The 25,164-nt window shown below is 44.5% G+C and overlaps 1 protein-coding gene across 2 annotated transcripts in view; it reads left to right on the top strand.

Annotated features, from left to right (window-relative positions):
• Positions 1-2,872: 2,872 nt before the first annotated feature.
• RMDN2 (regulator of microtubule dynamics 2) overlaps positions 2,873-25,164 on the top strand; it is a 125,503-nt gene continuing 103,211 nt past the window's right edge. Inside the window, exons 1-2 of one of the 2 annotated variants that reach the window (XM_044291670.1) lie at positions 2,873-2,975; positions 12,255-12,960. In XM_044291670.1, the coding sequence (XP_044147605.1) occupies positions 12,515-12,960 (446 nt within the window). In that variant the 5' untranslated portion in view covers positions 2,873-2,975; positions 12,255-12,514. Of the gene's footprint in view, positions 2,976-9,386; positions 9,559-12,254; positions 12,961-25,164 lie in introns of those variants that run through there. The other variant, XM_044291669.1, reaches the window with a different exon arrangement.

Below are 25,164 nucleotides of genomic sequence, written 5' to 3'. Positions count from 1 at the left end.
GGGAGATAACTACTGTGTGGGGGCACTAAGGGGAGATAACTACTGTGTGGGGGCACTAAGGGGACATAACTACTGTGTGAGGGTACTAAAGGGACATAACTACTGTGTGAGGACACTAAGGGGACATAACTATTTCTTGGGGGCACTAAAGGGACATAACTACTGTGAGAGGGCATTAAGGGAAATAACTACTGTGTGGGGGCACTAAGGGGAGATAACTACTGTGTGAGGGCACTAAGGGGACATAATTACTATGTGAGGACACTAAGGGGACATAACTACTGTGTGAGGGCACTAAAAGGACATAACTACTGTGTGAGGGCATTAAGGGACATTACTACTGTGTGAGGGCACTAAGGGGACATTACTGTGTGAGGGCGCTAAGGGGACATTACTGTGTGAGGGCGCTAAGGGGACATAACTACTGTGTGAGGGCATTAAGGGACATAACTACTGTGTGGGGGCACTAAGGGGAGATAACTACTGTGTGGGGGCACTAAGGGGAGATAACTACTGTGTGGGGGCACTAAGGGGACATAACTATTGTGTGAGGGCACTAGAGGGACATAAATACTGTGTGAGGGCACTAAAGGGACATAACTACTGTGTGAGGGCACTAAGGGGACATAACTACTGTGTGAGGGCACTAGAGGGACATAAATACTGTGTGAGGGCACTAAAGGGACATAACTACTGTGTGAGGGCACTAAGGGGACATAACTACTGTGTGAGGGCACTAAGGGGACATAACTACTGTGTGAGGGCACTAAGGGGACATTATTGTGTGGGGGCACTAAAGGGATATAACTACTGTGTGAGGGCACTAAGGGGACATAACTACTGTGTGAGGGCACTAAGGGGACATAACTACTGTGTGAGGACACTAAGGGGACATAACTACTGTGTGGGGGCACTATGGGGACATAACTAGTGTGTGAGGACACTAAAGGGACATAACTACTATGTGAGGACACTAAAGGAACATAACTACTGTGTGAGGGCACTAAGGGGACATAACTACTGTGTGAGGCACTAAAGGGACATTACTACTGTGTGGGGGCACTAAGGGGACATAACTACTGTGTGGGGGCACTAAGGGGACATTACTGTGTGGGGGCACTAAAGGGAAATAACTACTGTGTGAGGACACTAAAGGGACATAAATACTGTGTGAGGGCACTAAGGGGACATAACTACTGTGTGGGGGCACTATGGGGACATAACTAGTGTGTGAGGACACTAAAGGAACATAACTACTGTGTGAGGGCTCTAAGTGGACATAACTACTGTGTGGGGGCACTATGGGGACATAACTACTGTGTAAGGACACTAAAGGGACGTAACTACTGTGTGGGGGCACTAAGGGGACATAACTACTGTGTGAGGACACTAAAGGGACATAACTACTATGTGAGGACACTAAAGGAACGTAACTACTGTGTGAGGGCACTAAGGGGACATAACTACTGTGTGAGGGCACTAAAGGGACATTACTACTGTGTGGGGGCACTAAGGGGACATAACTACTGTGTGGGGGCACTAAGGGGACATTACTGTGTGGGGGCACTAAAGGGAAATAACTACTGTGTGAGGACACTAAAGGGACATAAATACTGTGTGAGGGCACATAACTACTGTGTGGGGGCACTATGGGGACATAACTAGTGTGTGAGGGCTCTAAGTGGACATAACTACTGTGTGGGGGCACTATGGGGACATAACTACTGTGTAAGGACACTAAAGGGACGTAACTACTGTGTGGGGGCACTAAGGGGACATAACTACTGTGTGAGGACACTAAAGGGACATAACTACTATGTGAGGACACTAAAGGAACGTAACTACTGTGTGAGGGCACTAAGGGGACATAACTACTGTGTGAGGGCACTAAAGGGACATAACTACTGTGTGAGGGCACTAAAGGGACATTACTACTGTGTGGGGGCACTAAGGGGACATAACTACTGTGTGGGGGCACTAAGGGGACATAACTACTGTGTGGGGCACTAAGGGGACATAACTACTGTGTGGGGGCACTAAGGGGACAATACTGTGTGGGGGCACTAAAGGGAAATAACTACTGTGTGTGGACACTAAACGGACATAAATACTGTGTGAGGGCACTAAGGGGACATAACTATTTCTTGGGGGCACTAAAGGGACATAACTACTGTGTGAGGGCATTAAGGGAAATAACTACTGTGTGGGGGCACTAAGGGGAGATAACTACTGTGTGAGGGCACTAAGGGGACATAATTACTATGTGAGGACACTAAGGGGTCATAACTACTGTGTGAGGGCACTAAAAGGACATAACTACTGTGTGAGGGCATTAAGGGACATTACTACTGTGTGAGGGCACTAAGGGGACATTACTGTGTGAGGGCGCTAAGGGGACATAACTACTGTGTGATGGCATTAAGGGACATAACTACTGTGTGGAGGTAATAAAGGGACATAACTACTGTGTGAGGGCACTAAGGGGACTTAACTACTGTGTGGGGGCACTAAGGGGACATTACTGTGTGAGGGCGCTAAGGGGACATAACTACTGTGTGAGGTCACTAAGGGGACATTACTATGTGGGGGCACTAAGGGGACATAAGTACTGTGCGAGGGCACTAAGGGGACTAGGTAGGATTGGGCAGGTATAGATAGGACAGAGTATGTGTGGCTCAGTGTAGAAAAAACGCCTCTGCTATGAGACACACTATGACTGAGGTGGCCGCCATGTAATACAGGAATATCCCTATAACCCTTATTCTCCAGCACAACCTGCTCACTTCCTCTGTCTTACATGCTTGTAAAGTCTCTTCTACAATACACATCACTGGCTCCGCCCACAATGTGTAATGAGGGGGCGGGACCTTTTATCTTCCGGAACTAGTATTTTGTATCCACTGTAGCGACCGAGACCGGGCAGCTGGCACACACAGAAGTGTCAAATACCAGCACAGCTGTGGGACGTAACAGTGGTGAGTACGGGGCTGTCTTGTCGGTATGGCTCCTCCGACCTGTGTGCGGGTGGCAACTGTGCCCCTGTCCACAGAGCTAGACGTGCTGTATATATACAGGAATACTGCAGATATCAGAGGTGGGATATGGGTAGGCTGAGGTACACAGAGAAATGATGTAATGTGGATATACTACCAGATACAGTATATATGGAGACATTGTAGATATATAGAATCTCCTAGTATATCTATATATTAGATACTGTAGATATATATGTATATATATATATATTCACTCGGATTTGCCATTTTCATGTGACTAGTCTGCAGCGTTCTACAGAACCACCAAAGTGTCATCCATCTTCTGTGTAAGAAACTGTCATTTAAATTGACGTGCGCTGCAGATTTAAAATCTCTACTGCGGATTTCACTTTTGCAATCTATCCATTTCCTTGGCCAAAAAAACCCCATATATACTTAATGTTTTTTGTCATGGTTTTAGACCTAGACGCGGTAAAATCCGCAGCTGACTTTTCCGCTTTTGCGTCACCTGTGGAGTTACTGTACCTCATAAAATGTTCAGTTCCCCGCCATCTCTCCTGACTCTGCTGCCTGTTTTATTTTATTTTTTTATTTTTTTTAATAAAGGAGAGAGAGGTGTAACCCTTTATTATCCATAATCTCCTCTGGCAGCAGCTTATATCCTATGGGAGCAAATCACAGGGCATATGGAAATCCAACATGGCCAATCCATCTTATACCTGACATCTGCCATAGGCCAGTTTCATACGAGCGAGTTGCCTGCAGGAAACAATCCTTGTGGGACTGTGATTTCCTGGCCTGAACTCTGCTCCTGTAATGGGACCTCACAGCATTATAATGATTTATAATGCTGTGTGTCCCTGCCCGACTTTGACTGTAATGAATTGTAATTGTATTTTATAGTTCACCTAAAATTAAAGGGGTTGTCCGTCTATCCTCACTATAGGCCAGCACTAGCTTATCAGCGGGGGTCTGACGCCCCACATCCCCACCAATCAGCTGTTTAGGTGTGGCTTTGTTAGTGGAGATCAGCGACAGACCCACCAGCTGTGTAGAGGGCAGAGCTTGTCACTGCAGCGCTGCTCCCATTGATTTCAATGAGGGCAGCACTATATTAACAAGCTCCTTCCACTAACAGCTCTCGAACATGTGATCGTCGGTGGTCTCGGGACTTGGACCCCCAATAGTCAGATATTGTTGACCTATCCTGAGGATAGCTCATCGGTAAGAAAATCTCAGAAAACCCATTTAAATGTTGAATTGCCTCACATTCCACCTGACTATATGTGTTTTGCAAAACCCGGATATGCAAAATACCGTTGGTATCCGTGAGACGTCCATGTGGTATCTTTTTATTTATTTTTTTACTTCAACAGCATACTGTCCTAGTATAGGACATGTTCTATCTTTTGCGTAAGGCCTCCTGCACGCAACCGTTTGTTTTTTTTCCAGTTTACAAGCCGTTTTTTGCATTCCGTATACGGAACCATTCATTTTAATGGTTCTGCAAAAGAAAACTGAATGTAGTCCGTATGCATTCCTTTTCCGTATTTCCGTTTTTCCAATCCGTTGAAAGTTAGATCATGTCCTATTATTGCCCGTTCCGTGGCTCCATTCAATTCAATGGGTCCAGTGCTCCAGACTAAAAAAAAATACCTAGTAGCCATTGGCTCCTGAACTGAAAAATTTAGGAGCCAAATCAAATTTTTAGTCGCCAAATCAAAACCAAATCAAAATTTTGGTATCGTGACAACGCTACGCCGATCAGGTCGGCGTAGGGTTGTTTTGATAACAAAAGTTTGATTTGCTTTCAACACCAAAAAAAGCTGCGTGCAGTTCGCATTTTATGAAACATTCGGCCCATAATAGAACAGTCCTATCCTATTTTTGGCGTGACAAGGTGACTAAAAAATGGCAAATGCTCACCGCATAGGAGATTTTTTTTTTTTTTTATAATTTAATAGTTTGGACAGCGCTATTTAATATGTTTATTTATTTATTGTTTATATATTTTATATGTAAAATTGGGAAAGGGGGGATTTAAACTTAATATTTTAGGGTACTTTCACACTAGCTTTTTTCTTTTCCGGCATTGTTCCGTCCTAGGGGCTCTATACCAGAAAAGAACCGATCAGTTATATCCCCATGCATTCTGAATGGAGAGCAATCTGTTCAGGATGTCTTCAGTTCAGTCTTTTTGACTGATCAGGCAAAAGATAAAACCGCAGCATGCTACGGTTTTATCTCCGGCGAAAAAAACCTGAAGATTTGCCTGAATGCCGGATCCGGCATTTTTCCCCATAGGAATGTATTAGTGCCAGATCCGGCATTCAAAATACCGGAATGCACCCGCACTAAATCCGGACCCATTCACTTCTATGGGGCTGTGCACATGAGCGGTGATTTTCACTCATCACTTGTGCGTTACGTGAAAATTGCAGCATGCTCTATGTTGTGCGTTTTTCACGCAACGCAGGCCCCATAGAAGTTATATACACCCCAGTATAATAAACACCCCAGTATAATAAACATTGGTGGCGCAGTGCGCCCCCCCAATACAATAAACATTGGTGGCACAGTGCGCCCCCCCTCAATATAATAAACATTGGTGGCGCAGAGCGCCCCCCCCCCAATATAATAAACATTGGTGGCGCAGTGCGCCCCCCCAACATGCCAGTATAATAAACATTGGTGGCGCAGTGCACCCCCCTCAATATAATAAACATTGGTGGCGCAGAGCGCCCCCCCAATATAATAAACATTGGTGGCGCAGTGCGCCCCCCTAACACCACAGTATAATAAACATTGGTGGCGCAGAGCGCCCCCCCCAATATAATAAACATTGGTGGCGCAGTGCGCCCCCCCAACACGCCAGTATAATAAACATTGGTGGCGCAGTTTGCCCCCCCTCAATATAATAAACATTGGTGGCGCAGTGCGCCCCCCCAACACGCCATTATAATAAACATTGGTGGCGCAGTTTGCCCCCCCTCAATATAATAAACATTGGTGGCGCAGTGGGCAGTGCCAATGAGGGTTAAAAAATAAAAAAAATAATTAACTCACCTCCACCAATTGATCGTCTCCTATTCTTTCTTCAGAACCTGTCAAAGGACCTGTGATGACATCACTGTGCTCATCACATGATCCATCACTATGTTAATGGAATATGTGATGAGCTCAGTGACATCACCACAGGTCCTGAAGAAAGAACAGGAGACCAGCAGCTATGCGATCAATTGGAGAAGGTAAGTTAATTTTTATTTTTATTTTTTTAACCCTCATTGGCACTTCCCACTGTGCCACCAACGTTTCTTATACTGGGGGGGGAGCGCACTGTGCCATCAACGTTTCTTATACTGGGGGGGGCGCACTGTGCCACCAACGTTTCTTATACTGGGGGGGGGGCGCACTGTGCCACCAACGTTTCTTATACTGGGGGGGGGGCGCACTGTGCCACCAACGTTTCTTATACTGGGGGGGGGCGCACTGTGCCTCCAACGTTTCTTATACTGGGGGGGCGCACTGTGCCACCAACGTTTCTTATACTGGGGGGGGGGGAGCACTGTGCCACCAACGTTTCTTATACGGGGGGGGGGGCACCGCGCCAGCAATCAAGATAACTGTCCTGTTAATACAAATACAGGAGGCGGGTGCCGGAATCAAATAGCTGGCACCCAACCTCTGACAGGGAGCTGCGATCAGCGGCAGTTAACCCCTCAGGTACCGCACCTGAAGGGTTAACTCAACTGCCGCTGATCACAGCTCCCTGTCAGAGGTCGAATGCCGGCTATTTAATTCCGGCACCCGCCTCCTGTATTTGTATTAATGACGGTGGGGCAAATCTTTACTTTATTCCACCCCAAATAAGTGACATACCATTTATTTCCACAACCTACACTACTATCCATGTGCAAATTTTCCTATGTGTTTCAGCAGGGTTGTGAAAACCCCATTCACGTACACAGGATTTTGGAATCCAGCGTATGTTCATGTGAGCGTACCCTGCTTTCCCTGGTATTGTCACTGCCAGGACTGTGCGGCTGTCACACTGGGCAGTGCTGCGACAGTGGTTATACAGAAAGGAATGGAGACAGAATGATACTTGGAGACCGTCCACGTGTATACGGAAGTGAGGCATAACGGCGTGACCTGGTATATTGCCTGCTGCCATACCGTGCAAGTTCTTCCGTACTTATGTATTACATGTAAAATTAATATAGTGAGGTAAGTGATTGCACTCAGAGCATGATGGATTTGTAGTACTTTCAGTTTAATAATTCCAGTACGGTAGGTTCTTTGCACTGTAATTTGTCTCCCTGACCTATCAGGTAAAAGTGATCTGCGGTGTCGGCATTTTACAGTCCCGTAGGGAGGGATGTCTTTGCTTACATTTCTTTGATTAGTTTGTACACCCAGTATTTTTAAAGGGGTGGCCCCACAAAAAATAGTCTGCAGTTATCAAACTACCCCCTGAATCTGAATACTTTTATAATTACATGTAACAAATTCTACGGGGTTTGCCGCAAATTGCACTCCCTGAATTGCGTATTTAAAAACATTTTGAAATAGGAATCCGAAGTCTGCTTCGATACTGGCTGGTACCTTGGTACCAAACCCGACTTTGGATTCCTATTTTAAAACGTTTTTAAATACGCAGATAGGAATACCGAAGCCATTCACCAAAGTCTCGCACAACTTTGGCTGAGATGAAGTTTTGCTACACGGAGCCCATACAGTTAAATGCTGTACGGAAATAGCATTACAAACAAAGATTATTAGCAAATTGACTTCGGATCTATGATCTGAATCTCCATTTGCTCAAGCCTAGTTGCATCTAATCCGCAAAAAATGGATGCGGACGAAAAAAAAACACGTTCGTGTGCATGAGCCCTAAAGTTGATATGCTGTGGTTTTATAAGCCACATGATATTGTTTGCAGCGTGTGGATCAAATCTTTTAAAATCCAATTTGCCGGTACTGTAAAACACTGATTCAGGACCAGCAAATCTGCAGTGAATCTGTTGGACATACTGACAAGAGGTGGATACACGGCGGATTTACAGTACAAGCAAAGAGGATGAGATTTTAATGAATGTCATCAACATGATGCCAAAGAAGCCCCACCATAAGGCCTTGTGCACACATCCGTATTTTGCATTCGTGTCCATTCTCATTTTTAGCAGTTGCACACAGACTCATTCATCTTTGTGGGTTGACAAAAAAAACAGGACAGGGATGTCATCCATGCGCTGTCTGCATCCATGTGTCCGTTCCCCAAATTATACAACATGTCCTATTCTTGTCTGTATTGCAGACAAGAATTGTGAGTTCTAGTAATGGGAGTGAGAAAAATGTGCATTGCACGTGGAAGGTGTCCATATTTTGCAGGTCCGTGGTGTGTGGACGGCTATACAGAGACTGTCGTGTCCATGAGGCCTTAGTTGACCTTTTGAAATATGCAGCATGTCAGCTTATGCTGTGGCTACCGTTTGCCAATTTCACTCATTTGTAATGCAGAGTGAAATCCGCAGCAAAATACACAACTGCAGCTATAGTATATCTGCAGAGGAAAGTCTGCCCCTATGGCCGTACCCTTAGGTTGCTGTCACAAGTGCAGGCTTTCAAGCCAAAATTGGGTGTGGATCATAAAAGGGTAGAACGTATTGTGGCTGTCCAGCTTGCAAACTCCTTTTCCTCTGCTCCCACCTCTCCGTTCTAGGTCCCATCCTTTAAACTTCTGGGATAATGTGCGCCGCTGCAGCCAATGACTGGTGTCTGCTGTTAAGTTTTCCGAGCAGCACTTGACCCGCTTGGGCACAGATCACCTCTGACCCCAGTCATTGGCTTTAGTGTGCACTTGACCCAGTCCGTCCAGAGGTTTACAGGACAGGGACCTCAAGGGAGCTGGAACAGAGCAGCTGGGAGCAATCCCTTGAAACAAACCAGCATGTGTGACACGGATTAGTATTTTGCCGTGCCGTGGATATCCCCATTTACTGTGGCTAATCCGCATGTGGAGTGAGCATCTGCCATGTTTTTTTTTTTTGCATATCCTTTCTTAATATGGGCTTGAGTTTTGCGCCCATGAAAGCAATAGGGTGGCGTGGATTTTCACCAGCACATTGGTTTCATTCTCTAGGATGTGCTGACTAGCTTTTTTTTTTTTTTTTTTGCAATGTGATGCGGATCTCATCCCGGAATACGCAATGAATCTACGTGACATCTGAGCTGTTTGAATATACCCTAAATGCGCTTAATGTCTAGGTTGATGAGCCAGCAGTATTTTACCAGCGTGACCTAAGTCGTGTGAACATGCCCTAGAGGTGCCTCATGTGTTAAAATACATAAACCTGCTGACAGATACGCTTAAGAAACCAGTATCTGTAATTCTGTACACACCTTTAGGACTTTGACCTAGTACAGTAGAACAAATTTGTGAGGAACACAGTCTGATGCACAGCAAGCAACATGCCCAAAAATGACCGTAATACAAAGCATCGTATTTTAGACTTGTATGGGGGTTATGGAAAGAACTGAGCACCTGTCCCTCGTGTGATCGGTGAGTACCCAACAGGTTGGTCTCCCACCACTTCATGGAATATATTAAGGACACTTAGGACCTGTCCTCCTCTCCTGACATGTATATGAAGTATCAATTCTGGAGCATCTATTCTTATGATTCTGTTGTGCCGTTACTTTATCATAATGAAGGTCTGTATGGGCGTTACCAGTTGGGTCTCCACAGTCTGAATCTGTCCGATCAGTGCGGCTAGTGGCAGACTGTGCAGGGACCCCCCCCAAGTTTTAACACCCAGCTAGGTGTCCTGGCAATACAATTATAAACTTCTAGGGGTAATACTAGAGGACTGGCACTAGATAGAGTTGTATGAAAAGATGCTCCAGAATTGTACACATCAGGAGAGGTGACATGTTCTCTTCAAGTTACTATAGATTATGTACTGTGAGCACTAGGTCCCTTTAAGCATAGACATTTCCACTGCCGTCGAATTGCACGGCTCCCGGCCTCTGTGAAGGCCTATTAGACTGTATGGAAATGGTATTCGCTAAGGCTGGTTTCACACGGGCGTGACGGATTTGATCCGGATGCGTTCAGGGTGCGTTCAGTGAAAATGCTGCGATTTTGGCACTAAAATAAGTCAGTTTTGTCTGCGATTGCGTTTAGTTGTTCAGTTTTTTCCGCGCGGGTGCAATGCGTTTTGATGCGTTTTTCACGCGCGTGATAAAAAAACTGAATGTTTACAAACAACGTCTCTTAGCAACCATCAGTGAAAAACGCATCACACCCGCACTTGCTTGCGGATGCAATGAGTTTTTCACGCAGCCCCATTCACTTCTATGGGGCCTGTCCTGTGTTACAAACGCAGAATATAGAGCATGCTGCGATTTCAAAGCATTGTAGAAGTGATGCGTGAAAAAAAACGCTCATGTACACAGCCCCATTGAAATAAATGGTGCCGGATTCAGTGCGGGTGCTATGCGTTCACGTCACGCATGGCACCCGCGCGGAAATCACGCTCGTGTGAAAGGGACCTAACAGTTTCACAGAATACATACAATCCCTTGTTTTTATAGTAAAGGGTATTCCGGCCACCTTTCTCTGACACTGAACAGGGTGGCAGGACACATGCTTGACTGCTGCTCTATTCAAACTCATCCTAGATCCATTTTTGCGGGAACTGGGTCCTCCTGCCCATGGGCAGGGTTTATGTCATTCAGACCCACTCCAACTTAACATTTATTGCCTATCCAGTAGATAATGACAATTTTTTTTTTTTTTCTAATGTATAGTGGAAGTGATGAGGAATGTTTTTTGTAATATACTTTATTATTGAATTTGTTTGGCTCTGAAGTTGTCCCTTAGGCCAGTTTCAGACGAGCGGGTGGGAGTTTGAGTTCCCATAGTGAACGCTGCTTCTTTTTACTGTACCGCATGTAATAAGGGCTCGTGCACATGACCGTATGAGTTTTGTGGTGTGTAAATCGTGGATCCGTAAAACACGTGTTCACTTCAATAGAAGGGTCCTATCCTTGTACACACACCTGAAAAGAATAGGACATGTTCTATCCTTTTTTCGGGGCCATGGAAAGGATATACGGATGTGTGTGCTGTCTGCATCTTTGCATCTTTTGCATCCCTATTAAAATGAATGGGTCCGCATCCGATCCGCCAAAAATGCGGATTGGATGTGCACCAAGAATATGGTTGTGTACATGAGCCATTAATGATGCTGTGCGTCTCTGCCAGACCTCAACTGTAATGAGTTGTACTGAAGGCATTATGTTAGTACAAACCATTACGCTGGGTTCAGACCTGAGCGTTCGGAAACGAGCGCTCTGTATGCGTGATTGTACGGGCGTTTACAATCGCGCATACAGAGATTGGCGTTCACACATTGTCGCGCGTTCCCGAATTTCTATGTGCGGGAACGCGCGACAAACACCCCAAAAAAAGCTCAAGCACTTGTTTGAGCGTCGGGCGTTTTACAGTGCGATCGTACGCGCTGTAAAACGCCCAGGTGAGAACCATTCCCATAGGGAATCATTGGTTCTTGCCTGTTGTGCGTTTTACAGCGCGTAGGAACGCGCTGTAAAACGCTCAGGTGTGAACCCAGCCTTACAGTAGAGGTTGGGCAGAGACACACAGAATTATAAATCATTGTAATGCTCCGTGGTCCAGTCAAAGGAGCACGCAGTGAACACACTTGTCTGAAAGTGGCCTTAGCAGTGCTCTCTAAATCAGTGTTACCATATAGTATGTATGTATGTATTCTAAGGACCACTTCAGAGCCAGGTTGTGTTTTTTTTTTTTTTTTTATAGTACAAATTTACCTAATAAAGAATATTATAAAAATATTCCTTATCACTTCCCCTACACATTAGATTAGAAAAAAAATTAAAATGACAGTATTTGTTGGGCAGAGGTCAGATACCAAACATTCCCACTGACCAGCTTGTTCCTGAATAGCTTCAGTGCCAGAAATTGACATGTGGACAGAGCTGGTTACTTAGTGCAGCCCCCATTTTCGTGAATGTGTAGAACCTGGACGCCTGATAGTGACCTAACTTTCTGAATGGCATCAGATTCTCCATGCTTAGTAATTAGCCACAGGACATTTTCCGCTATATTCCACAAATAACGGGTTTACGATATACATATGTTGTATATTTGTCATTGCCTTCTGTGTCTGCTTGATAATCTTTCCCTTGTTACTCAACAACTCTTCTCTTTGGCAGGCTTACAGAAATCATTGACGGTGACTTTGAACCTTTGAAGAGTGAGATGTGTTTAGTAAAACTGGGACTCATGGTCATTCTACGACCATTGCGTTCTTGATGGCAGCCTTCACCAGGAGAACGTTATCGTAGAAATCTGGGTAAATAATCTAGCAAAGGAAGAATGTAGCCTTCCAATTTGAACTTTGTCATCCTCAGCTGCCTGCCGATCAGTCATTACAGAATATCAGCAGTGTTGGTTCAGCTCGTGCTGTGTTAATATGAGGAACGTTCACTCGGAGAACAGGAGCTTGCTTCTAGGAGTCCTTACAGGAGCTGCTGGAGTTAGCATCGCCTTGCTGTGCTGGAGAAGATATGGAAAACATGGCTACTTTCTCGGCTTGCCTGAGAACTGGTCATCTGCTACGGAGAACCAAGTTCAGGACAACCAAGGCCAAGGTGCTGTCGTGGTTCTTCAGGGTCGTCAACTGCAAATACTGGAGAAACTTGGGAGCCTGTTGAAAAGTGTTGAGGAACTCAAGGAGGAAGTTAAATTTTTAAAAGAAACCATTCCTAAATTAGAAGAGCAAATTAAGGATGAGCTAAGAGGCAAGAATGATGGGAGGAAAGTCAGCCCCCAGCACAGGAGCCTTAAAAGAAAGAAAAGCGAGACCACAAAGACGTCAGGTGAATACCCTAGTTCTGAGGAAGCAGAAAGTGAAGGAGGGTAAGTGTGGAAGACCCCAAATCAAACATGACCACAAACAACATGTCCTTTTCTACTGTTCATACTGGCATATCAGTGTATACAGATTATGGAAGTACTGGCCAGGTCTATGAGGTTCGTTCAATCTGGATATACAGATTACAGCAGTGCTGGTCAGCTAGGGCTCATGCACACGAACGTATATTCTTTCTGTGTCCGATGCGTTTCTTTTGTGGACCATATATGGAACCATTCATTTCAATAGGTCCGCCCAAAAAAAAAAAGGAAGTTACTCCGTGTGCATTCTGCTTCCGTATGTCCGTATTTCCGTTCCACCAAAAAATAGAACATGTCCTATTATTGTCTGCATTATGGACAAGGATAGCACTGTTCTATCAGGGGCCAGCTGCTCTGTTCCACAAAATACAGAATGCACACGGACATCATCCATATTTTTTGCGGACCGCAAAATACATACGGTCATGTGCATGAGGCCTCACTATGTGATCCATACAATCTGGATATACAGATTAGAGCAGTGCTGGTGGTTACTGTAAAATCCATACAATCTGGATATATAGATTAAAGCAGTGCTGGTCAGTTACCAGGGGCAGATTGGCCATAGACCTTACAGCGAAATTTTTTGGTGGGCTGATGCCCAGGGGGCCGCCTGGGCCCTCTTTACAGCCGGCCAGTGGAAGTTTTTGGGTATGTGTTTTGTGCTGCTGGCTGCAGTATTTTGTGATTAATTGTGGTATTTGGCTCTGTCGGGGTGGTTATAATGTGTCACAATATACTATTGCTGGCCCTGCCTCCCATCAATTTGGACCCGACTACAAAATGGGGCCACTTTTAGTATTTTTTCCAGGGCCGCTTTAGGTTCCCAGTCTGCCCTGTCCATACAATGTGCATATACAGATTAAAACAGGGCTGGCCAGTTACTATGTGCAGCACAATATCTAGAACATTTTAACAGTCCGGGTTAACTCGTATGGGAACCATAAAATCTGGATATACAGTTTATTCCAAATACTGGATGCGGGGGCCTGAGGCTGCCCCAACAAGGTGGGTTGCAGGTTGGCAGACACACATTTTGGAGATGGGTGCAGGTTCCAGGGCATCATACATTTGTTACATACCTCTTTAATACCATATAGCTCATTATGGAAATACGGTATGTCACAGGAGCTGACATAATGACCGTTCTGGGGGTGGATATCTGTATGCTGCCTCAGCCAGTGTACCCCCTGGCACTGTAACTCATTGCTAAGTAATCGCCCAAACATAGCTTTACTTACTACAATATAATGATATTTTCACTTTCACACTAGCGTTTTTTGCGGATCTGTCATGAATACCATTGGAAGTCAATGGGGGACGGATCCGTTTTCTATTGTGTCAGAGAAATCGGATCCGTCCCTATTGACTTACATTGTATGGACCCGTCTTGCTCTACACCACATGGCGGACAGAAAAACGCAGCAGGCAGCATTTTGGTGTCCGCCTCAAGAGCGGAATAGTGACTGAACGGAGGCAAACTGAGGCATCCTGAGCGGATACTTTTCCATTCAGAATGCATTAGGGCAAAACTGATCTGTTTTGGACTGCTTGTGAGAGCCCATAATGGATCTCAGAAACGGAAAGCAGGGCTCCAGATGGCGACCAAAATGGGACCAATGCGACTTAGAATTTACAAATGGCGACAAGTCTTTTTTAGTTTTGTCGCCATTTGCCGCCGCAGCTCTGCCGTTGAATACAGCAACGGGGCACAGGAGATGATAGTTTTCTGCCCTGCCGCCGCCGATGTTCTTCTCAGCAGCGCAGTGGAGAAGGAGTCTCTCCCTCCCCCCTGTGCTGCTGCCGCCGCCTCCGCCAATAAGAACAGAAGAGAGGAGGGGAGGGGCTGTGGCCACTGCGCCACCAATGAAGATAACTGACCTGTAATACAAATACAGGAGGCGGGTGCCGGAATCAAATAGCCAGCACCCGACCTTTGTGACAGGGAGCTGCGATCAGCTGCAGTTGAGTTAACCCTTCAGGTGTGATACCTGAGGGGATAACTGCTGCTAATTGCAGCTCCCTGTCACAAAGGTCGGGTGCCGGCTATTTGATTCCAGCACCCGCCTCCTGTATTTGTATAAGAAACATTGGTGGCACAGTGCGGCCCCCCCCCCCCCCCCCTAACGCCCCAGTATAAGAAACATTGGTGGCTCAGTGGGAAGTGCCAATGAGGGTTAAAAAATAATTAAAAAAATGAACTCGCCTCCTCCAGTTGATCGCGTAGCTGCCGGTCTCCTGTTCTTTCTTCAGGACCTGTGGTGACGTCACTGAGCTCATCACATGGTCCATTACCATGGTGATGGATCATGTGATGAGCACAGTGATGTCACCACAGGTCCTTTGACAGGTCCTGAAGAAAGAACAGGAGACTATCAATTGGAGGAGGTGAGTTAATATATATATATATATATATATATATATATATATATATATATATATATATATATATATATATATATATATTTTTTTTTAACCCTCATTGGCACTGCCCACTGCGCCACCAATGTTTATTATATTGAGGGGGGACACACTGCGCCACCAATGTTTATTATACTGGGGTGTTGGGGGGGGGGCGCACTGTGCCACCAATGTTTATTATACTGGGGTGTTGGGGGGGCGCACTGTGCCACCAATGTTTATTAGGCTCCGTTCACACCTGCGTTCAGGTGTCCGCTCGTGAGCTCCGTTTGAAGGGGCTCACGAGTGGCCCTGAACGCAGCCGTCTGGCCCTAATGCATTCTCAGTGGAGGCGGATCCACTGAGAATGCATCCGCCTGCCAGCGCTCAGCTTCCGCTCCGCTCAGTGAGGCGAGCGGAGGCGAGCGGATCCGTTCCGACTTACAATGTAAGACGATGGGGACGGATCCGCTTGAAGATGACACCATATGGCTCAATCTTCAAGCGGATCCGTCCCCCATTGACTTTCAATGTAAAGTCTGAACGGATCCGCTCAGGCTACTTTCAGACTTAGAAAATGTTTCTAAGTTATAATGCAGACAGATCCGTTCTGAACGGAGCCACCGTCTGCATTAATATGAGCGGATCCGTTCAGAACGGATCCGATCGTACGCAGGTGTGAAAGTAGCCTTATACTGGGGTGTTGGGGGGGGGTGCATTGCGCCACCAATGTTTATTATATTGACCTTCTACTATGCATTCTGTAATAAAGAATGTTATTATTTTCCCTTATAACCATGTTATAAGGGAAAATAATACAGTGAATAGACTTTCATCCTAGCAACTATGCGTGAAAATCACACCGCATCTGCACTTGCTTGCAATTTTCACGCAGCCCCATTAACTTCTATGGGGCCTGCGTTGCGTGAAAAACGCACAACATAGAGCATGCTGCGATTTTCATGCAACGCACAAGTGATGTGTGAATGGGTCCGGATTTAGTGCGGGTGCATTCCGGTATTTTGAATGCCAGATCTGGCACTAATACATTCCTATGGGGAAAAATGCTGGATCCGGCATTCAGGCAAATCTTCAGTTTTTTTTCGTTGGAGATAAAACCGTAGCATGCTGCGGTTTTATCTTTTGCCTGATCAGTCAAAAAGACTGAACTGAAGACATCCTGATGCATCCTGAACGGATTGCTCTCCATTCAGAATGCATGGTGATATACCTGATCGGTTCTTTTCTGGTATAGAGCCCCTAGGACAGAACTCTATGCTGGAAAAGAAAAATGCTAGTGTGAAAATACCCTAAAATATTAAGTTTTAAATCCCCCCTTTCCCAATTTTACATATAAAATATATAAACAATAAATAAATAAACATATTACATAGCGCTGTCCGAACTATTAAATTATTAAAAATTATCTCCTATGCGGTGAGCATTCGCCATTTTCTTGTCACCTTGTCACCCCAAAAAATAGGATAGGACTGTTCTATTATGGGCCGAAAGTTTCATAAAATGCGAACTGCACGCGCCTTTTTTTTTTTTTTGCACGGTATTGAGTATCACAATACTCTTTTATGGTGACGAAAGCGAATCAAAATTCTGGTATCAAAACAACCCTACGCCGATCTGATCGGCGTAGCGTTGTCACGATACCAAAATTTTGATTCGGTTTAGATTTGGCGACTAAAAATTTGATTTGGCTCCTAAATTTTTCAGTTCAGGAGCCAATGGCTACTAGGTTTTTTTTTTAGTCTGGAGCACTGGAAAGCCAAAACGCCAGTGTGAAAGTAGCCTTAGCCTCCTATTACTAATATTAAAAAGCAATATATGGAAGCTGAACATGCAGTGGTTCCCTAGACATATGCTATGTGTACAATGCCTCACGTGTAATCTCCTTATTTCCTGAGCTGAGATTAGCCATAAAGAGCTTATTCTACCTGCCAGCATTATTCTGCTGAAGTCTTTGATTTAAGATGCCTGCTTTAAGCTGTTTTTAATTCATACTTTCTCCAAGAAACCAAGAACTAAAGTCAGAACTATTTAAAGGGAGATATCTCAGTACATACCTATTTGAAGAACAGGGGTCCCCCGTCCCTCCAGGTGAGGTTGCCACTGAATCAGGGTGCAGAGTGCATGGAGAGGTGGCCATGCATGGCTGTGGATTTCTTCATTCAGATCTATGGGAGACATGGAAACAGTAGAACACACATACATGACTGTTTCTGTAAGGGTCCAATAACACGTCTGTAAGTGTTTTGTGGTCGGCAAATTGTGGATCCGCAAAACGCGGATACCGGCCGTGTGTGTTCCTCATTTTGCGGACAGCACATGGCTGGCCCTATGATAGAAATGCATATTCTTGTCCGCAATAATATGACATGCTCTATCTTTTTTGCGGGGCCGTGGAACAGAACTACATGCACAGTGTGCTGTCTTTGGCTGCACTGTTGAAAAATTGACTCCACAACCATTCAGCAAAATTGCTGAACTGATGCGGACCCAGAACTGCGGACGTGTGAATGGGCCCTAATTCCCATAGAAGTGAGTGAAGACAGCTTTGCAGGTGCACAGCCTCCAATCTGTTCATTCTTCACCTGCCTCACCGGGTAGGCACACGTCCCAGTGTTGGTGTCACATAGAGGGTAATTTATCATTCCCCACACACACACACACTCATTTTCTGGCACAAAAAAAAAATCGCAAACCCTGTCTTTCGAACCGCCACTGCGACAATCTTTTTTGCAAGTGTCGTTTTTACACAGTCCTCGCCACTTTCCGAAAACGATGAGGAGGGACTGGGGCAAGCGAGCCCCGCACATTTATCTTCAATCGCACTAATTGTCTGATCTAAATGAAGACCTGTATAACAGCTAGGAGGCTCCTGCAGATTTTAGCCTGGCACATGTGGGTGGGCAAAATCTATGACGAGGCCTGGGCCTTGGCATAAATTAGGCGCATTCTCCGGCTGCACAGGGTAAATCAAGCCCTGTGAATGTCCCCTATAATGTATATTCCATAAATGTTGGGAATACCCTTAGGACAACCCACATTTGTTGGGAGAGTTCCTCAGTGATGATGAGAGTTAATCTGGGACCCTCAATGATCAACTGTAATCTGTGGGGGAAAGCATCAGCATTGACATTCTAGGAGACAAGTAGACAGTGCCATGTGAAATGAATGGGATGTCTGGATAAAAAAAAAAGACTGTCCAGAACAAAGGGCACACTTTTTAGAGGCTCTCCATTCTGGATAATAGATGAAGGTCCTGTGCAGAACCCGTTCTGTTCCCTAATACTGGTGTTCTGCAAAAAAATAGAACATGTTATTATTGTCCACATTACGGACAAGGATAGCGTAAGGTCTGGTGCTGCAGCTGACAGTGGGGGTGGAGGGTGGTAAACCCCATCGATCTAATATTGACAAAGTATCCTGAGGATAGGCCCGGGCTCCCCGTGCCTTAGAAAAGGGACCACCAGTGTAACATTCTCCCTCAAAGAGCCCACTAAGATCAGAAATGAAAGTGAGCCTGTTCTTTTGCGCCATGATTGGAGTATAGTTTCAGAGTACCAGTGGCTACACCAAAAAAGATTAGGAGGATTCAGTCATGTTCTATAAAACGCACAAGGAGCGGAGCTCATCCTCACCCCTCCTAGTGCCACGTGTACAGTAAAAACTAGCTTTGAAGCGTGTGTCTACAGATCTGTTTCTGTCGTCATAGGTACTCTGAAGCTGTCTACATACAGGAATAGAGTTGGAGGGCATCTGCGGGCCCCGGTACAGAAGAACGGGCACATGAGGAGCACTCTTCCATTTCACTTCACTATCTGATCTTATTTATTTAGAGGCGACAAATGTACTGATTCTGCATTCTTATCTTGGGGACTTGACCTGTGACCCAGGGACTTCCAGCTCAGCCTCGTATCAAAAAGCACGTTTGAATTTTGGGGAAAAAAAGAGTCAGTGGCTCGCCGTTTATTGCTGATATGTGATATGCTGATAGGGGTGCACTGCTAATAGACTTGTTCCAGGTCTAACGAATGCAAAAGAAAAAAAATGGAACATAGTAGGCACACCCAAATCTGGATAAAATCCTCAGAATAAATTATTTACTAAACAATACACTAATATCACAGCAGGGCCCTTGCTATTATAAAATACGCTGTGTTCTCTCTCTCTCTCTCTCTCTCTCTTATCTATCTATCTATCTATCTATCTATATATATATAGCCCAACTGCCATACACACGGTCACATGTCCATTATCAGCCAATAGAAGGTCCTTAGTCTCCACCATAGCCCATCATTATAAAAATTGTTAGCCCTAGCATTAAAGGGGCAGGGCACTGTGGCGGTCACTGTTAAAGAGTCGTTCACTGTGGATGTTACTGTTAAGTGGGCAGGGGCCACTATTAAAGGGGCAACTGCTGTGGAGGTCACTGTTAAGCCAGCAGGGTACTGTTAGGTCACTGTAAAGGGGGCAGCCCCTGAGGAGGTCACTGTAAAGGGGGCAGCCCCTGAGGAGGTCACTGTCAAGGGAGTGGGGTACTGTGAAACTCGCTGTTAAAGGGGCGGGCTGCTGTGAAGGTCAAAGTTAAAGGGATGGCCTACTGTGGAGGTCCCATTTTAAAGTGGTGGGGCACTGTGGGGGGGGGGGGCGGCAGTGTTAGGCCCCTTGCACACGACCGTATGTATTTTGCAGTCCACAAAAAATACAGATGACATCCGTGTGCATTCCGTATTTTACAGCTGGCCCCTAATAGAACAGTACTATCCTTGTCCGTAATGCGGACAAGAATAGGACAAGTTCTGTCTTTTAGCGAAACGGAATGCACACTGAGAATGAAACGGAACGGACACGGAATGAAAATACGTTTGTGTGCAAGAGGCCTTAAGGGGTGGGGTACTGTGGAGTTCACTGTTAAAGGGGCAGGGTGCTGTAGAGGTCACTGTTATGGGGGATACTGTCGATTTATCTTTTAACGACACAAAAACATTAAATGATATAGATGAAGCCGATACAGTAGATACAAGTTCTGTGATCCTTTATAGTAACTCATAGTAGATATACCAAGAGGTTCATCCAATATTGGTAGCAGATCAATAATTAGTTGTTAGGCAGTCCGAATATCTAACTCTTTCATATATATCAGTTACTACTAAGTTCATATTACATTCAATCATGAAATGTACTTAAATATACTGTATATCAGTTAAAATATGTTGCTCTGCCGATCGTCTTATTATTTTAACATTTGTGACTCTGAGAATTGTATCCAGATCTGGGTGTGCCTGCTATGTTACATTTTTTCACTTTTCTGTATGTATTCCTTGTGGTCTTCAGGATCTCTGCTTGCTGTCAATCAATAGGGACCTTTGCCATTTAATTCCGGTAGATCAAAATCTGCCCTGATCATGGCTGGTTACAGTGTGGTTACCGGAGCTGTCTTCTGACAATCAGGGCACCTACAGTCATCACCATTGCATGGAGGTGTATTATGTGCATGATGGCACTCTTTGTACGGTGCTGTGGAATATGGAAGTGCTATATAAATGAATAAAATAAAACAAATAAGAGCATTGTGTCTAGTCCTGGAGTACAGTTTATGTAAATCATATGTAATGGAAAGTTATGCAGCTTAAAGTGTTTTCCAGATTTCAAAAAAATTCTGCCCATCCCCATGGAGAGGAGGCACATATGCAAACTGTTGTAATTCCTACACCGTTCACCTGATTTGGATGTAAATACCCTCAAATTAAAGCTGACGGTCTGCAGTTAAGGCACATCTTGTTCGTTTCATTTCAAATCCATTGTGGTGGCCAAAAATGTTAGAATTGTGTCGATGTCCCAATATTTATGGACCTGACGGTGTGTGTATGTATGTGTGTATATATATTGAAAGTTTTGAGTTTAAAAGCAAGTAGAAGGCAGCAGGAGAACTTAACCAAATAACTTCAGTAACCACTGAGGGATTGCATGTATCACATCTGGTGCCTGATATGAGTCGTCTCCGCAAATCCCGCTGCCCCTCAGCCTCCATGCTCCCTGCCCTGGCAAATGATAGTGATGACATCATTGTGCACATTCACACTTGTGGCATGCTTTTCAAACAGACTTCTTTGCTGGCTGTGCTGCATTTTCCTTCCTGTGTAACATTATGGTACTCGAGCCAAATTGCTTGCCTGTGACCTCATGGATGTCTCATTATATTGTTCCAGTTCTACTCAATGTAGTTCCTGACTTGGGTTGAATTGGAGTTCCTTGGGACCACCAGTAGAGACAGTTCTGAGAGTTCCCAGCCACCTACACAGAAGATGTCATGTCCACAATTAGGCTCCATTCACACTTCCGCAATATGTTTCGCGGATCCGCAAAACACAGACAGCGGCAATGTGCGTTCCGCATTTTGCGGACCGCACATTGCCGGCACTAATGGAATATGCCTGTTCTTGCCCGCAATGTGCTGCCCCATAGAAATGAATGGGTCCGCAATTCCGTTCCGCAAAATGCGGAACAAAATTGCGGACGTGTGAATGGAGCCTTAATTGAATGCCATCATGATGCACATGGGCATATCACCCGTAAGATTTAATAGACATTATATATGACTAGTGACAAATAGATTACTCCAAACTCAGCTCCTAATGGTGTTTGGACCATTGAGGCCCATTAGTGTGTTAGATTCATGGCCCACAGGGGGATTCCCTGGTATCTTGGTGGCCAGTGTGACCCTGAACTAAGAGTAATTGTCAAAAAGAAAATCCTAAGAAAAAGAGAGATCAAGATGAAATGTGAGACGCACAGAGAAGTGGAAGGGAAATCGATGAAGAAAAAGGACAAACGAAGAACCAAAAATAAGGGAAGAGGAAGTTTCTAATCGACAGGGGTCCACCCCACTGGGATCCCCAAGAACGGAGCTGCCAGTGGTCCCAGTGGGTAAGGAGCAGTGGTATGCTTGCGTGCCCTCCACTCCATTCACTTCTTTGGGACTGATGGAGATGGCTCCCAGCTTTATATCTGACAGTCCCATAGAAGTGAATGGATTGGTGGTCACACATGAGGGTGGCTTGGATTGGTGGTCACACATGAGGATGGCTCCCGTTTACTTGTAGGAAACCCCTTTAAATTTAATCACAATTCTAATAAAGAGAAAAGCAGGAGCTTTCACTCAGAGAGGCATGTGTCTGTGTACCCGTTTATGTAACCAACTTAATTTTTATAAAAGTTTTTAAAGGAAATGTGTCATAAGAAGCAGAGTTTGGCTTAGTATTTTGGTGCAGTAATTTATGCAGATAAACAAAGTGACGTAATAGAGGTGAGACAAAGTAAGTCTTGCAATATTTGCTGACACTTTAGAAAGACCTCCGCGGAGGCAATACATTTTACAGTAGGACAGAGCTGATATTCTTAACAAAGTTTTTAGAAGAATCAGGTTTGGATACAGCAATCCGAACACCATTCACTCACCCCTAGTGATATCATTACAGGCAGAATTAGAATGGCAGATAAGACAGGATCGACCGTTCACAATTGAATGGTGATTGTACAAGGAAAGAATAGATAGACTTTAACAATGACCTCTGCCCAGGTCACAGAGCATACCCAGAAAACTCTTCCATAGAAGTCAATTAGGTCCCCTCCTGACCATTGTGGCTATGGCCCATGGGCCGCCATAAAGCAATTTTAAATGCTTTCTAAATGCTGTTAAGAACAGCTCAGGCAAGATGGGCGCCCCCATAATAATGTTCAGGAAATATATCTACAAAATCTGTAATCAGAAAATAAAGAGATGGTTTCTGGTTTTAACTGGCAGATAAACTTTTTGGTGGCACGTTTCCTTTAAGAACAAGTTACAAAGCAAGAAGAAAATGCAAACCACAATAATAAAAGGTATGCCCTATTATACTACAACACTGGTCTTTAACCACTTCAGCCCCGCTAGCTGAAACCCCCTTCATGACCAGAGCACTTTTTACACTTCGGCACTACACTACTTTCACCGTTTATCGCTCGGTCATGCAACTTACCACCCAAATGAATTTTACCTCCTTTTCTTCTCACTAATAGAGCTTTCATTGGGTGGTATTTTATTGCTGCTGACATTTTTACTTTTTTTGTTATTAATCGAAATGTAACGATTTTTTTGCAAAAAAATGACATTTTTCACTTTCAGCTGTAAAATTTTGCAAAAAAAACGACATCCATATATAAATTTTTCGCTAACTTTATAGTTCTACATGTCTTTGATAAAAAAAAAAAATGTTTGGGCAAAAAAAAATGGTTTGGGTAAAAGTTATAGCGTTTACAAACTATGGTACAAAAATGTGAATTTCCGCTTTTTGAAGCAGCTCTGACTTTCTGAGCACCTGTCATGATTCCTGAGGTTCTACAATGCCCAAACAGTAGAAAAACCCCACAAATGACCCCATTTCGGAAAGTAGACACCCTAATGTATTCGCTGATGGGCATAGTGAGTTCATAGAACTTTTTATTTTTTGTCACAAGTTAGCGGAAAATGATGATGATTTTTTATTTTTATTTTTTTCTTACAAAGTCTCATATTCCACTAACTTGCGACAAAAAATAAAATATTCTAGGAACTCGCCATTCCCCTCACGGAATACCTTGGGTTGTCTTCTTTCCAAAATGGGGTCACTTGTGGGGTAGTTATACTGCCCTGGCAATTTAGGGGCCCAAATGTGTGAGAAGAACTTTGCAATCAAAATGTGTAAAAAATGACCGGTGAAATCCGAAAGGTGCACTTTGGAATATGTGCCCCTTTGCCCACCTTGGCTGCAAAAAAGTGTCACACATCTGGTATCGCCGTACTCAGGAGAAGTTGGGGAATGTGTTTTGGGGTGTCATTTTACATATACCCATGCTGGGTGAGAAAAATATCTTGGTCAAATGCCAACTTTGTATAAAAAAATTGGAAAAGTTGTCTTTTGCCAAGATATTTCTCTCACCCAGCATGGGTATATGTAACATGACACCCCAAAACACATTCCCCAACTTCTCCTGAGTACGGCGATACCACATGTGTGACACTTTTTTGCAGCCTAGATGCGCAAAGGGGCCCAAATTCCTTTTAGGAGGGCATTTTTAGACATTTGGATCCCAGACTTCTTCTCACACTTTCGTGCCCCTAAAAAGCCAGGGCAGTATAAATACCCCACATGTGACACCACTTTGGAAAGAAGACACCCCAAGGTATTCAATGAGGGGCCTGGCGAGTTCCTAGACATTTTTTTTTTTTTTTTGCATAAGTTAGCGGATATTGATTTTTTTAGTTTTTTTCTCACAAAGTCTCACTTTCCGCTAACTTAGGACAAAAATTTCAATCTTTCATGGACTCAATATGCCCCTCACGGAATACCTTGGGGTGTCTTCTTTCCGAAATGGGGTCACATGTGGGGTATTTATACTGCCCTGGCTTTTTAGGGGCCCTAAAGCGTGAGAAGAAGTCTGGAATATAAATGTCTAAAAATGTTTACGCATTTGGATTCCGTGAGGGGTATGGTGAGTTCATGTGAAATTTTATTTTTTGACACAAGTTAGTGGAATATGAGACTTAGTAAGAAAAAACAAAAACAAACAAAAAATTTCCGCTAACTTGGGCCAAAAAAATGTCTGAATGGAGCCTTACAGGGGGGGTGATCAATGACAGGGGGGTGATCAATGACAGGGGCGATCACCCATATAGACTCCCTGATCACCCCCCTGTCATTGATCACCCCCCTGGTAAGGCTCCATTCAGACGTC

Source organism: Bufo gargarizans, chromosome 4 (genome assembly GCF_014858855.1).
Source record: "Bufo gargarizans isolate SCDJY-AF-19 chromosome 4, ASM1485885v1, whole genome shotgun sequence".
NCBI lineage: Eukaryota > Metazoa > Chordata > Amphibia > Anura > Bufonidae > Bufo > Bufo gargarizans.
Note: the sequence above shows the minus strand (reverse complement) of the source record. Positions and strands in the feature narration are given on the sequence as shown.